This window comes from Kryptolebias marmoratus, linkage group LG11, assembly GCF_001649575.2.
Source record: "Kryptolebias marmoratus isolate JLee-2015 linkage group LG11, ASM164957v2, whole genome shotgun sequence".
In the NCBI taxonomy this organism is placed as follows: Eukaryota; Metazoa; Chordata; class Actinopteri; order Cyprinodontiformes; family Rivulidae; genus Kryptolebias; species Kryptolebias marmoratus.
The window spans coordinates 4,011,780-4,027,808 of NC_051440.1; the positions used below are offsets into that span (position 1 = coordinate 4,011,780).

The following is a 16,029-nucleotide window of genomic DNA, read 5'->3' on the forward strand; positions in this document are numbered from 1 at the left end:
AACATAATATATTTGAACTCTTAGTCGTTCAAAAACAATGTTTGTTTTTTATGTTTATGAGGTTTTACTAAACCTAAATAAATTCAAAAATGCACAGCAAACAAAAGGTTGGGACTCAGGAGATAAGACTGTCTGGGCAGTGGGGGGGGGTGGTGCCACATAGTTGTCGCTATAATTGTATTTTTTTATGGCATTTTTCTTTGTAGCACTTTCTTTTGAAAACGAGACGTGCATTATAAATGTAAAGTATTATTCTTTTTGGTATTATTTAATGGCTAGTTCGTAACATGGCCAAAGCCAAAGCAGATTGCTGTGCCGTGTTGTTTTTTAGGGCAGTTCACATGAATACGAACCCATAAATCTCGACACTGCTGTCAGTACTTCGTTACATCGTTATTACACAGTTATTTTAGCTGAAACGTTATAAAATTCCCGACAGTAGTGCCCCCAGGCTGCACCAAAAGTCCAACAGCAGCTCCTACTGCAACTGTTTGTGTTTGCAAATGACCTTTGACGTCGATGATAATACCCCAGTTTTGAAAAACGTTTGCATAAATGTCAACGAAATAGGGCTAGCATTGCTATGAAATGAAGGCTAGCGACAGTTAGGCCTGCCCAACATAACAAAAAGTTATTGGTACCACAATAGTAGTGTTCACAATGTCAATATTGAAAAGATTTTTATAAAAATGGCAGACACAAATTGGAAACAGACACAAATTTGGCAATTAGATGGACACCGCCACTCCACTAAAGGTTCTGCTTAAACATTTTATGAGAGAATATGTGGGTTTATCATATATTTGAATTAGTTGATAGCTTGTCAGTCCTGTTGGACGTAGTCTCTTTCACCAAACCGAGGTCATTCAGAGAGGTAGCATGTTAACCACAACTGGTAAGGCGTTATTTGTTCATAACCTTTACACAGAAGACCCCTTAAAATGACCCAAATATCCTTTATTTCTATTAAACCAGTCACTCAGGCAGATACACAATTCCCCTTGTGTTTTCAGTGTTCAGGTTTATCTGCCTCACTGTTTGTTTTTCTGCCCCACAGATCTTTGGTGATAATGAAGAAATAAACTGCTTTCTAACATCCCAACCTTCACAGACTGTTAATAACCCCCGCAGACCCCTACAACCTGCCACCTCGCACAGAGTTTGTTAAGAGGTGACTTTGGACAGTCGTAGTCTCTGCCCTTTTGGCCGAAGCAAAAGTAAGAAGACGTTCCACCAGCCCGACTCGCCTCTGTTTGCTTTATCAAATGCCCAAAAACAGCAAGGCCGTCAAGAGAGAGCTTGACGATGATGTCACGGAGTCTGTCAAGGACCTGCTTGCCAACGAGGACGCCTGCGACGATTCCTTCAAGAAGAGCTCGCTGATTGTCGACAGCTCCGAAGGGGAAGGCAAGGAGTGCGATGTGGAGGAAGGAGGCTCGGACGGCGAGGAGGAGGAGGAGGAGCGCCCGGCCTGGAACAGCAAGCTGCAGTACATCCTGGCCCAGGTGGGCTTCTCTGTAGGCCTGGGCAACGTCTGGAGGTTCCCCTACCTGTGTCAGAAGAATGGAGGCGGTGAGTTTCCCTCAGTGGACCTCGTTTACAGTCTCACGGTGGGCTGCCCCCCCCCACTCAAACACATTACAACCTGCAAATAATCAGATTCAAAACCTTACCAAATTCAACCTTTCTATCTTTGAAGAACTGATACCAGTTATGTTTTATAATATATTTAAGTCTTTGCCTTGACTGAACTGTGAATAATCCTTAGATCTGTCTCTGAGCTGTACTTTTTGCACGTCTCACCACACACACACACACACCTTTCCGGAGATGAAACGTTCACGATTTGTTTCGTCCTCACGCCGTCTGCAGTCACAGTCTGTCTGTCTGTACATCCGTCTGCAAAATCTCAGGAATGCTTCCGGAAGATTTGTTTATATTTTGGTGCAAACTTCCTCTTGAACTTGACTCTAACAAAATACCATCACACGAGTTTGAAGGGATACAATAACGAGATGTTGACGACCTTCTTTAAAAAGGCCAAAGTCAGCTAACGCAGACGTACATATGTTTTTTAAAACCATTGTTTTGTTGGAGCTGGTTTAAGATACGCGTAACGCCCACCTTTTATCAGCTGGATTGCAATGAATTTGGTAAAACTCCTTCAGTGAAGCCTGTTGTGATTCTGCTGCGCTCTTAGTACTCACCAAATAGGAATTTTCAGCTATTTTTTTTCATTTTCTGTGTCTTCATTGAACTCTATACATCAGCAGCACCTTCTTGAAACAATACCACCACATTCATTCAAACTCCAAACGCCTCCCCCTGAGCCCCGCCCTGACACACCAGGATGCAGCTACGAGCTACATTAGCACAACGCTGATGGTGAGATGGGGTTGCAGCCTCTGCTAGAGCACTGAAATGGAGCGCAGCGCGTGCGGTCCGTGCAAAGTTAGAAAAATTGGGTGATGCACCACAATGCGCCTTATAGTCCGGTGCGCTTTATATATGACAAAAGTTCGAAAATGGACCATTCATTGACAGTGCGTCTTATAATCCAGTTCGCCCTATAGTGCGGAAAATACGGTACTTTCTTTTTAGCATTGTCATCCTTGATAAAGCCAGCTGTAGTGCTCACCAAATAACTTAGTTACTCCTGCTATTTTCCCTGCAATACTCTCTTATGTTCCTATAGACTTTCATAAAACAGTTCCACAAAATGGGCACACAGACTGGCTTTTCTTTTGGGGTGCCTCTGGCCATTCATAAAACACCAATGGATTCACCTTTGACTTGGGTTTGACCCGGTGTGAACGTGACAAATCAGATTTATTTTTTTCATATCTGTATGTGGTACTGAATCTGACACACATTCGATGTTTTTCAAAGCGACCTCACTGTGAAACGTTCATGTCGCATTTGATCTCACTTTTACGTTGGATGAAAGGACGGAGGTCCCACCAGTCTTGGCTCTGACTCTCTGTATCCACACATGATTCTGCACAGAGGTAACAGCCACTGCTCCCAAAAAAGATCAATGTGAACATTTACGCTCTTTTTCTTCTCCGTCTGCATTTATCTTTTACCATGTGGATGTACAGTTGGCCCTGTTTGGACAGCAACTTCAAAATCCATACATGCATGCTAACACTCGTAGCGTACATATTGACTTCCGTAAACTCATTAAGCATTAAGAGCATTAGGACCTGCAGTGTGAACGTAGCCTTAGACCCAGTCTGAGGTGTCTTGTGAAAGAGCCTTATGACTACTGTATACTACCAAAAGGCTCGTGATCACTCTATAGCCTGGGCCCCGCCCTGGCACGACTCTCTTGGACCACTCAGAATGCAGCTATGTGCCAGAAGATCACACCGCACTAGCATGACAGCACCACGTCTGCGCTAGGCTGTTTCCATCACCATGTCGCGATCACGGTCGTAGGGACCAGGCATGAGGACAGCGTGCTCAGTCCTATTCAAATTCTAAATGACCAAGACACACTGGATCCCGTGGGCCTCCATGACCTCACAACAGATGTTCTGCATGCTCAAAACCACCCGTGAACCTGTCACGCTACAACACACGTAATGAGCATCCCACCGCGTTCTTAAAGACCTCACCAAGTCCCTGCAGAGACCATCCACATTCTGCTGATCTTCTTCATCGTCACACGGTCATCACTGTAAAGGCGCCCCAGAGACTGTGGACATTTATATCTGTCCCAACTTTTAGGTTTGACTAAAATCAGTCAGACCTAAATCTCCTTGTACCGACCTACTGACAGACATGGTTAGAAAACCTCAACTTAAGCAGCGGAAACAAGTTGTTTTAGTAAGATTAAGTGGTTTATTAAACCTGCTTTCTCTCAGTTTTATGTTAGTTTAGCTACAGTTTATGTTAATCCAAAACCAAACAGCTGCACCAGTGATAACCTGAAAGAAAATTCAAATATTTCCTCTGCAGTAAATTTAGAACAGGGTAGTCATTATAACTTGGGTGGAATATTTAAATTTGTGGTTTTGCTTATGAATGGGGATAAGTCACTCAGCAGATAAAACATTTAACCGGATGACTACTAGACTTTCTTCAGGTTTTGTTGATGATTTCCAACAGGTTAAATATGACAAAATTGTGATAGTAAGAGGTTTTAATTGATCTTTTTGTCTATATCGCTGTTCTTATTCTTGTAGTTTTGGCACATCCTTTTGAATATTTGGCTCAACGAAACACGTCAACACAGTTACCCCCAAAAGTCCAGTGAGGAACTATAATAACAAAGTGTGGTGGAAGTCAGACAAAAGATTAGCCAAATTAGACACCTAAAGGTGTTATTTGGGACGCAGTGGAAAGTCAGTAATTATAGGCTGCTGCACAGGAAAAACTGCATGTGCAACAACACAGAGAAGAGCAAGATGAAGCTGCATGTGTAAACTGCTGGTATAAACATTAATAACACAAACAGGTGGCAATAAATGAATAAGAACACGATTTAACCATTTGTGTGCAAGCTATTTGCATCCTTATTTTAGCAAGTTGTCAACATGTTCTGACGGCAGGGCTCAGAGTGAATTTGCTGAAAGAAAGCTTTAAAAAAAAGCAAACTACAAAGTGTGCATCATAATGTCATACACTGTTGGAACTGGAATAACAAACTGGTTAAATAAACAGAATACACAAACATGAGTGTTTGTGTGTCACATATTTTATTAGAAAAGATCAACAAAGGCTGAAGCAGATGTCTGTGTCATTGGGCTGTAATGTTGTGTTGATTGTAAAGTTTTTTTACATTAAAAATGAAAATTTTGTCTAAATATAGCTTTGCTTGCCTAAAAACCATAAGCTTGCAAATTGTCCTCATATGTTTAAAGGACAACAGTGTTAATGTTTTGGACAAAGAAGAGTAGTTCGAGAGAGGCGTAACAAAGGTGATCCTCGTTACATTTAACAGAAGAGAGGGGTCTCAGGTTTCAGCCTCAAAACATCCTGTGATCCAGGCCAACAAAGGACCCTAATGACCCTCAGGAGGGAGGGGAGGGAGAATGAGTGGCATGTCAGTTTAACTCCCCCAAAAAGAGAGCAGTTTTAAAGCTTGGAACGCAGCAATTTTTTTGCTTGAATTGAGAAATGGATGTGAAGCAAACCATGCCTTGGATGACTGAAGACCTTCGCTAGCATACCCCCCCCTATTTTTAAATTAAATTTAGGATTCAGATTTTTGATCCAGATCTATTTAATATTAAAGTATTTGCTGATAGAGGATGGAAATGGACACTGCAGAGCTCTGACAGCAAAGCTCTTGTCTTTCTGTGACTGATAGTGTTTGCATACAAAGTGACGTGATTAGAGTTACTACAGATTAGTTTTTAAAAATACACGCCAGAATGTGTCCAAACAAGAGTCCTAATTATGAAGCACTTGTCCACCACCCTCGAGGACTGAGGCGAGCATCATTAGAGCCTCTGAGTAAATGCGTCCATCAACATGAAAACATAACACGCTGTAAATGTGCAGCAACTCGTCCTGTGAGCAGCTGTTGCCCTCTCAAGCGTTTGTCTAATAATAATAATAATAATAATGATAATAACCACGCTTTTTTTGCACTGAAAAACACATTTTCCACAATGTCACCTACATGATTTGATTCACCCCTTACAGGCTGGTGCTTTGATATCACACCAACGTGTATGTGTCCTCTGAAGGTGATAAGGTGCCGCACTTCCCAGTAGGAGATTATATAAAGCCATCTACTGCGTCTTCAAAGCTGATTACATGTAACTGTCTCAGACGGGGTACAAACTCTCTATCTAAGAGCATTGTTGTCAGAAATTATGTACCGTGAATGCGCTTTTCACAACAGCTTCTATTATAACTCAGTATCTACTTAGAGTACAGTGAAAGCAACCTAAAATAATTTAATTTTCATTATGCTAAAAATACAATATCTATTATCGTGTATTGTATGTGGCACTTAATGGCATATGGTTCACTTTTTCAGTCGAACACTTCACAATTTGTATCATTCAGCTTTTAATAAAAAGACACTCTAATCACCGTGACTAGCCGTTAGCTCATCAGTCCACTCAGAGTTAAGCGCTATCTACAACAGATAGGATATTATTTATTATTGTTGTCTTTTTGCAGAACCCCACTTCAAAGGTCTGAACTTCCCTTGACTTGCTTCTTGCCCCCATTCGCAGCAGCCAGACCACTCATTATGTAACATAGTGAGCTTTGTATACCATGAGTAGTTAATGGCAGTTCAGATAACTGGAATAATTCACGAGTCTGGTGAGAAAATTAAAAACACACAAAAAGCACATTAGGATTAAAGTTCTTTAGAAAAATTCCACTAAAAAGTAGCATCTGTTTCTGTGTGTGTGTATGTGTGTGTGTGAGAAGGTGCTCTGGGCTCCTGTTGTGTTTTCAGGTTTGTTTTAAGCAACTCAGGTCCCCCTCCTTCCCTGCTGCGTTCATCTGTAATTTGATTAAAATGGCAGATCTGGGGCTGGCGCGGTGCTCCGTGTTTGTCCTTGCATTGCTCTCTTTCCGAGGACCAGAGCGAGTTTGAGACGTACATCAGAACTGAAGCCATTCACGTTCACTAAGAGAAGAGCCGTTTGCCTAAATGTGTCTCAAAAGGACTATAATAATAAAATGTCATGACCAAACTAAATTAGTTTTCATTTAGTGGTTTTATAGCTTCAAAATAAGGAACGAGGTTTAGATTTCTGTTCAGACGCTCAGCTAGTTTTCCGTGTCAACCAAATTGAGTATGAAAAGGTTTCTAAAATTTCACTGTAGTTTAAATAATTTGAACATCATTTGAATCGCCCTATCCTAAAATAGAGTACATTGTTAACATATTTCTGTTGCTCTGTGTGGCTTAGTTCAGCTGAGTTTTTTTTAAATACAAAGAAACTCAAATCAGACTGCTAATTAATAACATCATTTTAGACTTTTTTTTACTATTTTGTTGATTTGTGTAGTCTTTTTGTCTACATTTTAGCATTATTATTGCACTCAGCTATTATTTCTTTATAAATATCAGAAACAAATCAAACCCCAGCCAGTTTAAACTTGATATTTAAATGTAATTTTACTCATTCTTGTTGCCATCGTTGATACAGCATGTTGACCATGGGTATGCAGGAAACTGCTAAGATATTGTTCAGTAAATGCAAACGTTGTTGGTAAAAAACAAATAATTAAATAAAACAGTTTTCCTTCTGGAAAAAGTATCAGGCAAAAACTTTAGCTTCCTAGCTCTGACCCTTGCTTTGATTTATGACATTAGCCTACTTTATATATTGTGCTAATTAGCATATATTAGCAGGCTAAATTGTTAAACTTAGATGAAAAACGTCACACTACAATGAGTAAAGCAGTTAACATTGACAAAAATGTGACATGCTTAATTTGACAAAATACAGTTTCGGCTTTTATGTTTTTAGTGTGTACTAGTTACCAAAACATTAGCATGTTAGCATTTCAACATTAGCTTAAAACAGCTGTCTTACTGCGCTGTTTTCTCTTCAAAATAGTATTTTGGGGCCTTTATATCCCTGAAGTTCAAATTTGGGCAAAATTAGCCTTGCTGAAAGCTGTTTATTTTATTTTATTTTTTATTTCCTTTAATTTCCCTGAGAGAACCCTCCTGAAGGATTTTGTGTGTGCTGTTGTGTGTAAATATGTTTCAGTCAAATACTTGCTCTTACTCATTACCTGATTTTTGATTTTGTTTCTTTTGCCTCTAAAGTCTTGCAGGTCAGAAAACCAGAGGGATTAACTCATCCTGCTCAGTGTCCAGGCTAACTATTGTTAGCAGCACAAGTGAATAAAAGTGTATTTCTCTGCACCCTGTGCAAATTAAAACTAAAGGCACACATTTCCTAATAGAGCGTGTATATAATATAATACTATCTTTGGCCCAGGCTTCCCTTGAAAAAGAGATCTGTGATCTCAGTGGAATTTGCCTGGTAAATAAAGGTTGAATGACATTGAAAACAAAAGGTGTATTGCTGAAGCTATCACAGCTTTTGATGCGCAGGGCAGCCATGTTGGATTTTTAAAGTCAGGGTTGGTCAGAAATTCTTGACATTTTCCTTGACCCTGAGGGGCGTTCCAGTTCGTTTTTCCATTTGGAATGCATCATTACTCCTCAGCAACAAACTGAAGTTAATTCTGCTACAGGATTTTTATTATTATTTTTTTTTCCCCCACTGGAACAAGGACATTATCCTGATCAAACACATTTATGGAGCATCATCTTGTGTTTTGCCTCCCATTGCATTTACCCTCTGTTTAATTCTAAATCAACCCGAGGACGAACACGAGTTGAATTCTTCCTTGTAGCTCTTACCACATGCATGCAGTTCACTGATACCCCTCGCTGCTGCTAAATACTGCTGACTTCTCAGCTTGATATGCAAGAAGTGGAAAGGATCGGATGTTTATTTTTAGAAAGGAGGTAGACAAAAATACACCTTCGTCAGGCTGTCGGCTTTGTTGGTTATCCCACCGAAGTATCTGAAGTAAAATGTTTGTCTTTTTGGTAAGACAATGGACACCAGAGGAGGTTTTTTTTTTTTTTTCGACGCCGACCCGTGTCCAAGTCTCTTCCCAGAATTGAATGTGTATCAAGCAAACCAGAATTACTTATTTTGATATTAAAAACCAGTTAAAACAGATACTGATTTCCTGTGTGTTGTCACTTCCCATCTAGGTGAGATCAAGTTGGGGACAGCAGGACTCAGGAAAGGAACCGATCAGACACCCTGCCAGATGAAACAATAAGATGTATTTAAACAGGCATAAAACCACCCATGGCGGAGGGTTTTTAGACGCTGTCTTGAGTGACTCACAGCAAACATTGGAGGACATCGACCCTCCAGTGCTCACATCTGTTGTTGTGGTTTGTCCTTGAGAGGGGAAAGAATGTAATCTTTGTTGATGCAACGGAGTTTGCTCAAAGCACGACCGCAGTATAACTTGGAAAGTGTGACTAGAGGGAGGAAAGAAAAAAAAAGATTATCTGGGTTTTCTGTGACGAGGTGATGCAGCAGTGTCTAACAGATTTTTGCGGTTGTGTTTGAAACCTACAGAAAGTTTGGGTGTTTCTCACGTTTCCTTTTAGGTAACGTGAAATTAAACGGCACATTGTTGAAATAATTCGATACCTCTGAGCATTTTCTAACCACTGGACGTTTCTTCTGAACAAAGCGTTTTGGTCATGTGCCTGGCAGTCTCTCTGATCACAACTGTCTCCAGAGATGTGCCCTTCTGTATTTTATTGCCACATGCTATTACATCCTGTCCCGATGTTTTGTAATTCACCCAGAAACCGTAATTCTAGAGTGTGATGTCTTCTTTTTTTTTAACGGCTTCCCAAAAGAATCCCACAGTAATTTAAATAATTTCAGACTTCAGCGAATTTTCTGGTTTCCAGAACAGTCTGATTGCACCACACACACACACACACACACACACACACACACACACACACCGTGAGGGACTTTAGGTAGACGTTAGAGTTGCAGCAGATGTTGGTGTAATAAGTACTGTGTGGTTCTTTGATAAAGGGGCGACTGTGCATTTGTGTTGTTATCCAAAATGTCAACCCAGGGGAGATATGTGAAATTAAAGTTTAGAAGACGATGGCGTTCTGGTGTGAGTTTGTGTAGCGCATGATGGTGTGTGTGTTGTCACCACCACGTGTTGGGGTGCTTTCAGGAACTGATATCTGATGAAACAGTTTCATTTCCTTGCGTGTGCTTCGTCTGACCTGGCATCTGTGTCGCTTTGACTGGCAGGAGCGTACCTGGTCCCCTATCTGATCCTGCTCATACTGATTGGCATCCCGCTGTTCTTCCTGGAGCTCGCAGTGGGTCAGCGTATCCGCAGGGGCAGCATCGGGGTGTGGAACTACATAAGCCCTCGGCTGGGGGGCATCGGCTTCGCGAGCTGCGTGGTGAGTCCGACGCTGAAGTCTCTTTTTTTTTTTCTATATACGGAAAGTGAAACTTGACAAATCACTGGAAACTGATGCAATCTTCTATTGGTGTAACTGTTGCATCAGCATGCTTATTCACCATGCTGACGCAGTACAGAATGTGTAACCAGCAGTAAAATAACAATGACAATAAATAAAAAGTAAATTCCATATCCCAAAAGGAAACATGCCCAATAAGTAGTGAAGGTTTATTGGTTAATGCCTTCTCAACAACATTTGAGATTCAATATGTACTGTCTTCTGTATAAGGTGTTGATTTCTGCACATATTTCAGATCTCCTTGTTTTGTGTGTCTCTTGCCGTGCAGGTGTGCTTCTTCGTGGCCCTCTACTACAATGTCATCATCAGCTGGAGTTTCTTCTACTTCTCTCAGTCCTTCCAGCAGCCTCTACCGTGGCATGAATGCCCACTTATCAAGAACAAGACCAGTACATGTGAGACACAGGAACTGGACGGGGGGGAATCACATTCAATGAACAAGTCTTTGAGTGTCAAACCTATACCTTTTAGTTCCAAAAAAATGTAGAGCCAGGAAGCTTCTTTCTCTTTATTACCAAGACTTTGCCGTTTATATATCTAAAGGACCACATTGGGTACTCCCAGTAGAGAAAAGTCACACTGTTTTCTATGTGTGACTTGTTATGGTTTGTACGCAGATGTGGTGCCAGAGTGTGAAAAGAGCTCAGCCACCACTTACTACTGGTACCGTGAGGCCCTGGACATCTCCAACAGCATCTCTGAGGGAGGAGGACTCAACTGGAAGATGACGGTGTGCCTGCTGGCTGCCTGGTCCATGGTTTGCCTCGCCATGATCAAGGGAATCCAGTCTTCTGGAAAGGTAAAGATAATTTGTTATGTACTTATAAACCACAGCGTTCATGTGCGTTCATGTGATAAACCGATAGGATGTGGAGGATTTTGGGCATTCGCAAACCTTCTGAGGCGTGGTCTTGGTGGTTTATTATTGTGGTGGCTGGAGCACAGAGTTCTGCACAGAAAACCTCTTCCCTTGCACGCTGCTGAATGGTGTTTCCTCCATCACAGCTGGCTGAAACTGATGGCAGAACTCTAGAAACCTCTCATATACAGATAGCAAGATTCTGGAGATTGTGACAAGGCCATGATGAACAGTAGTGGGATGTAGCCTGTGGTAGTAGCTTAGCTGCCGTGATCTGACACTGTAGATCATCATCATTTAGTGTGAAGAGGACCCTAGGAGCTGAGTAGCTTAAGTATAAATACAGTGAAGGTATTTTAACTGAAGGATATACAAGGAGAGGTAAAACAACTGAGAGTAAAGGAGGAAGGGGACTAAGCAAAATGGCTTTCAACAGCTGCTTTACAATGCTGCCAACTTGGCCTAGTTAACTTCTCAAATACCCACGAGCCACAGAGCAAAATGGATAGTAGCTGCTGAAACAAAAGGTCTTTTCCTGCGGTGTTAAACACCTTCTCAAGCATAATCAGCTCACTTTAGCAGGATAAAAAGGTGCTTCAAAGTGACCACTGTGAAGCCGTTTCACAAATTTGTCTAATGATACAGTTTCAGATATTAGTCCAAGAGCTCATGTGATGCCATTTCTGGTTCCGATTACTTCAGATTAGTGTAACAAAGCTGACAGTAGCATGACATCGGAAAGGATTAGCCAGCTGGCCAAAGGTTGCCATTTGCTTGTGATCTCTCTCGGTTCCTCGCCTCTCTGTACAGGTGATCATCGTTACATAGTTTCTCATATCATATGATGAGCATTAGCTGTGTACGTCTGAGGTCAGAGTCAGGCCTAGGCTAATTGGGGAATTTCTTGTTCTTTTTTTTTTAATCTTCCAAGAATGCATTTTAAAGTTTGACTTGACTTCATGTCAGTGGTGAACTACAAGACCCTGTGCTTAAAACTATACTCTATAGTAGTCATTTTTATGTCTTTAAAAGAGTGATGTCCTCCAGTGTTTTCAAGATCGCTCAAAAGGGGGTCATTAGGTGACATTTTCTAATAGTGCTTGGAGGGCTTTTTGGCATTTTCCTTGCTAATTATTTTGAAGTCAGTGTGTGGTTCAGTCTAAAGTCAGTCGATCAACTTCTGCGAGCAACTGTGTCCAAAAAAAGTTTTAAAAAAGTCCAGTACAAAAGCTAACAACGTGGTTGGTTGATAGTTGCTTACGCTAGCCGAAGAGGCTTGGGGAACTTGAGAAATGTACAAACCTTAAGCTCAGTTTATCAACTTTTGCACACAGCAGTGACATAAAAAGACACTCACTGTGGGCCAAGACGCTAACTGTACAAAAGCTAACAACAACCTAGTCGGTTGATAGTTGCTAACGCTAGCCGTAGCAGCTTTATGAACTGGAAAAACTGTAGTAGCTGTGTTTTTGCTCGGCTTGTTTCAGTGAGGTAGTGCTTCCCAGAAAACAAAAATTAACAACCTTTAAGAATGCAGGTCGAAACTCGAGCTTCTAATGTTCCCAAAGTAATAAGCTCGTGTACTTTGGGTAAATGGGAGACATGACTCTTAAAGCTAACTGAGACATCGTCCGTAGCTCGGGCCTTATCCCAACAGCTGTCTGCTGTTTGCTTGGCCCCCACATTCGTCTCAACGGGGCCAGACAAAACAAGATGGAGCCTTTCACAGCAGAGGTGCTTGTTTCTTGGCCTCTGCTACAGTGATTTACAGGACACCCCCCCGCTAACAGACCCTTCACTCTTTGTCAATATTGCCAATGTCCCTGGAGGTTGCATTAGAGCAAATACTGTACTCATCAGTTTTTGTGAACTAATCTGAAGTAACCCGAGCAGACAGTGGAACAGTCTGAGCCAGATGGCTGTTCTGTGTCCGCCTGGTGGGTCTGGATGGCCATTTTGAGCTGGCCGGTGGAATTAACTTTTCCTCGAATGTGTGTGGCTTTCTTTTTCTTTTTTTTTAGCTCTGTGGGATACGAAATTCGCCACGCTCTCAGAAAAGCCTTGCCCGAGTGATGTCCCATCCAAAAATCTGTGTTTCTGTGCCATTTTGTGTGCGTGGGTGGGCGTGAAGAGCCATCAAACGTTTGGTTGCCGTGGTTACACGCACTCTTTTGGCTTGGCTCGGTTGCCAGCAGTGTGGCGAAGCAGGAGTTGGGAGCCGGGGGTTTGGTTCATGATGTTCAAACTGATTTTGGTGAAATAATGGTGAAAATGATTTGGAAACTGTTACCTATAGTGTGTTAAAATAGAGTAATATTTTAGACATAAAAGGACCTCAGGATTGTTTGTATAGCATGTATTAAACATCCCAGTTACTTTACTTTTGAATCAGAGATCACATGGGAGTCCTAGAACGCAACCTTTGCGAGCAGCACCTGTTATCTAGCTGCACGTTGGTTTTTTTTGTTTTGTTTTGTAGAACATAAAACTGAGCTTATAAAGCAGCAGATAGGCAGTGTTTGGCTCTGTGTTGACCAAGGCTACAGCTGTGTTCGACAACAAAAAGCACATCCACGGGTGGGGGGGGTGGAGCCGCGTCTGAAAAGCCCTGACAAGAGCTGCAGCTGAGGAACGTTAAAAAAAAAGGACGATAAGCTCCAGGGTTCCTAACTGGAGAGCGTTTAACTTTAAGTAATGCATATTTATCTGGAAATGTCTGTTTTATTTTGTGACTTTTTAAAAAAAAAAAAAACTAGAATACTTACAAGCTGTGATGTACCATTTCCAGTCAGGAGGAGGGCAACCTTTTCTGCACATGAATAAAATCCTGTGTAATGCAGCCGTGCGCTTCTGGCTCAAGTCCTTAAATTATTCTCGTGTTTTTCTTGTTTCAGTGCAACTACACTGTAGATCAGATTGCATTTAAAGGCTGAGCATTCCTTGAAGGAGTTCAGAATTTTGTGACAGTTTTAAAAAGAGATCATCTTATGTCCAGAAAATCTTGAAAATAATACTACCACACGTTATCGCAAGATCCCACACAGTCTTTTAGTATTTGTTGAGAACTTGGAGTATATGTTGTCGATGACTCTCAGTGACTACCACACCAGATTTTAGCTTCAAATCTGCAAAACTGACGGAGTTAAAGCTGTTTTTGCATTTGCTAATGTGGCCATTTTGAATGGGGTTTGACTTCAGAAGCTGTAAAAAAATACTGCAGAGAAAACTCAAAGGATGCCCTAACATATATGCTGGGAAGGAAAACAGCAGTTTCTGCTAGCTGATGCTAGTTAGCGATTTAGCTCTCATCAGTTAGCTGAACTGTAGCTAAAGGCAAAGTTTACAGGCGTTAACAGTCACTGTCAAATATATCACACAAGCTAATTTAAAACCTCTAAAAGGAAACCTGAGAGGTGCTTAATTAGAATATTTCTTCAGTGGTTAGTTTGTGTCAGCCTGACTTTTAGCGAGTGTGACTGGGTTTAGACAGGCGGGGGGAGGTTGACGTGACAGCAAAGAGAAAAGTAGGATAATCTGAAATTATAAAACAAGATTCTTCCTTATATAAATATTAGAAATAAAGTGTAACATGTATAAGTACACGTAACAAAATACAGAAATTCAACCATCTTTATTTGGCAGTCAATTTGTGCTATTGTTTAGGCTTGTTTTGTGATACAATTATGGATCATTCATCTTTTTTTTTTTGCAGATTAAAGTTTGTTTTACGCCTAAAGAGGAAGAGGACATTTATCTCAGACTCAAACACTTCATATGTAGTACAATCCCAGACTGAACTTGTAAATAAAGACTTGGAACCTGTTTTTTTGTTTTGTTTTGTTGCTTTTACTCACCTTAAAATGAGACACGACACCATCCCCTTCAAAGCTACATATGGACCACCATGCAAGAGACGTAATGTCTCTGAATCACTTAATTGCTTATGCTTCTGTCTCGACCACAAATCACCTCTCGGCGCGCAGCCACGCCCTTTTTCAGCCGCGTGTCATCGGGTGGCTGGTTCAGGCCACAAAGAGCCAGCTTCTCCGCTCAAACCAGCCCTTCAGTAATTCCGCTGAAGGTGTGTGTGTGTGTGTGTGGGGGGGGCACTTTATTGCTCCCAGTTCTGGTCAGAATGACACACGTTTTTACATCTGGCGGATAAATTGTTCACATAGTGTTCTTTGACCTCGTCTCGCCTGTTGGAAGCCATCGCAGAACGAACGTGGATAAACTACAAACTAACAAGTAATCAGGCAGTGAAGTCATGCAACGTTTAGTTTTAGTTTTTCAATCACACACTGTGCTGTCTGACAGGAAGTGATTGGTACCTCTCTTTGCTTGCAGGTGATGTACTTCAGCTCCTTGTTTCCGTATGTCGTCCTGATCTGCTTCCTGGTTCGGGCTCTGCTCCTGAAGGGCTCCGTGGACGGGATTCGCCACATGTTCACGCCCAAGGTAAAGCCCGACTGAGCAATTATTATCTTACCTGTCGTCCATAGCTCTTTGAACAACCTGAGTTTGAGGAATTCGTGTTCATTTCTGACCAGATTGATGAGCTAATGGCTAGTCTGATCTCAGTCAAGACCCAAAGGAATTGCTGCCAACTATAAAGCAACACCCGAGCTCACACATTTCAGAGTGGTTCATACAAACACTCGATAAACATAATAAACCTTTACATCGCTGTCATTTTCACAGTTCATAGTTATTTACATGGAGTTCTACAGTTTGCAAATTCAAATTTGTAGCAGTTAGCTTTAGCACTTCCAGTATTATATATTCTGGCAAAATAAGTGCGTAATACAAAATTAACTGCACTGTAAAGGCTTAAATATTAGCAATCGCAGAAACAACTCTGGCTTTTTGAGGATTTAAGTTGTTTTAAGTTAGCAGCACTTTGCTTGGTCCACTCGGACTAGCTGTTAGCTCATCAGTCCTGTCAGACCTAAACTGAGTTCTTTTCAATATATATATGCTCCCACTGGCTCAGGTTATAACAGGAAATAAGATTAGCTACCATAACTATGCGGATGATACACAGCTCTACATCACGATGTCACCAGGTGACTCTGAACCCATCCAATCACTGAATAGATGCTTAGAACAGATAAATGTGTGG

At 41.3% G+C, this 16,029-nt stretch overlaps 1 protein-coding gene across 4 annotated transcripts in view; it reads left to right on the forward strand.

Moving 5' to 3' along the window:
* The window catches only part of slc6a15 (solute carrier family 6 member 15), a 33,129-nt gene that overhangs the window by 2,704 nt on the left and 14,396 nt on the right, over positions 1-16,029 (forward strand). For all 4 annotated transcript variants that reach the window (XR_005233744.1, XR_005233743.1, XM_017430229.3 and 1 more), the window contains exons 2-6: positions 1,058-1,572; positions 9,810-9,967; positions 10,317-10,443; positions 10,666-10,847; positions 15,255-15,365. Coding sequence is in view for 2 of the 4 variants with exons in the window: in XM_017430229.3 (XP_017285718.1) it covers positions 1,266-1,572; positions 9,810-9,967; positions 10,317-10,443; positions 10,666-10,847; positions 15,255-15,365 (885 nt within the window). In the remaining 2 variants the exon portion in view is untranslated. The remainder of the gene's footprint in view (positions 1-1,057; positions 1,573-9,809; positions 9,968-10,316; positions 10,444-10,665; positions 10,848-15,254; positions 15,366-16,029) is intronic.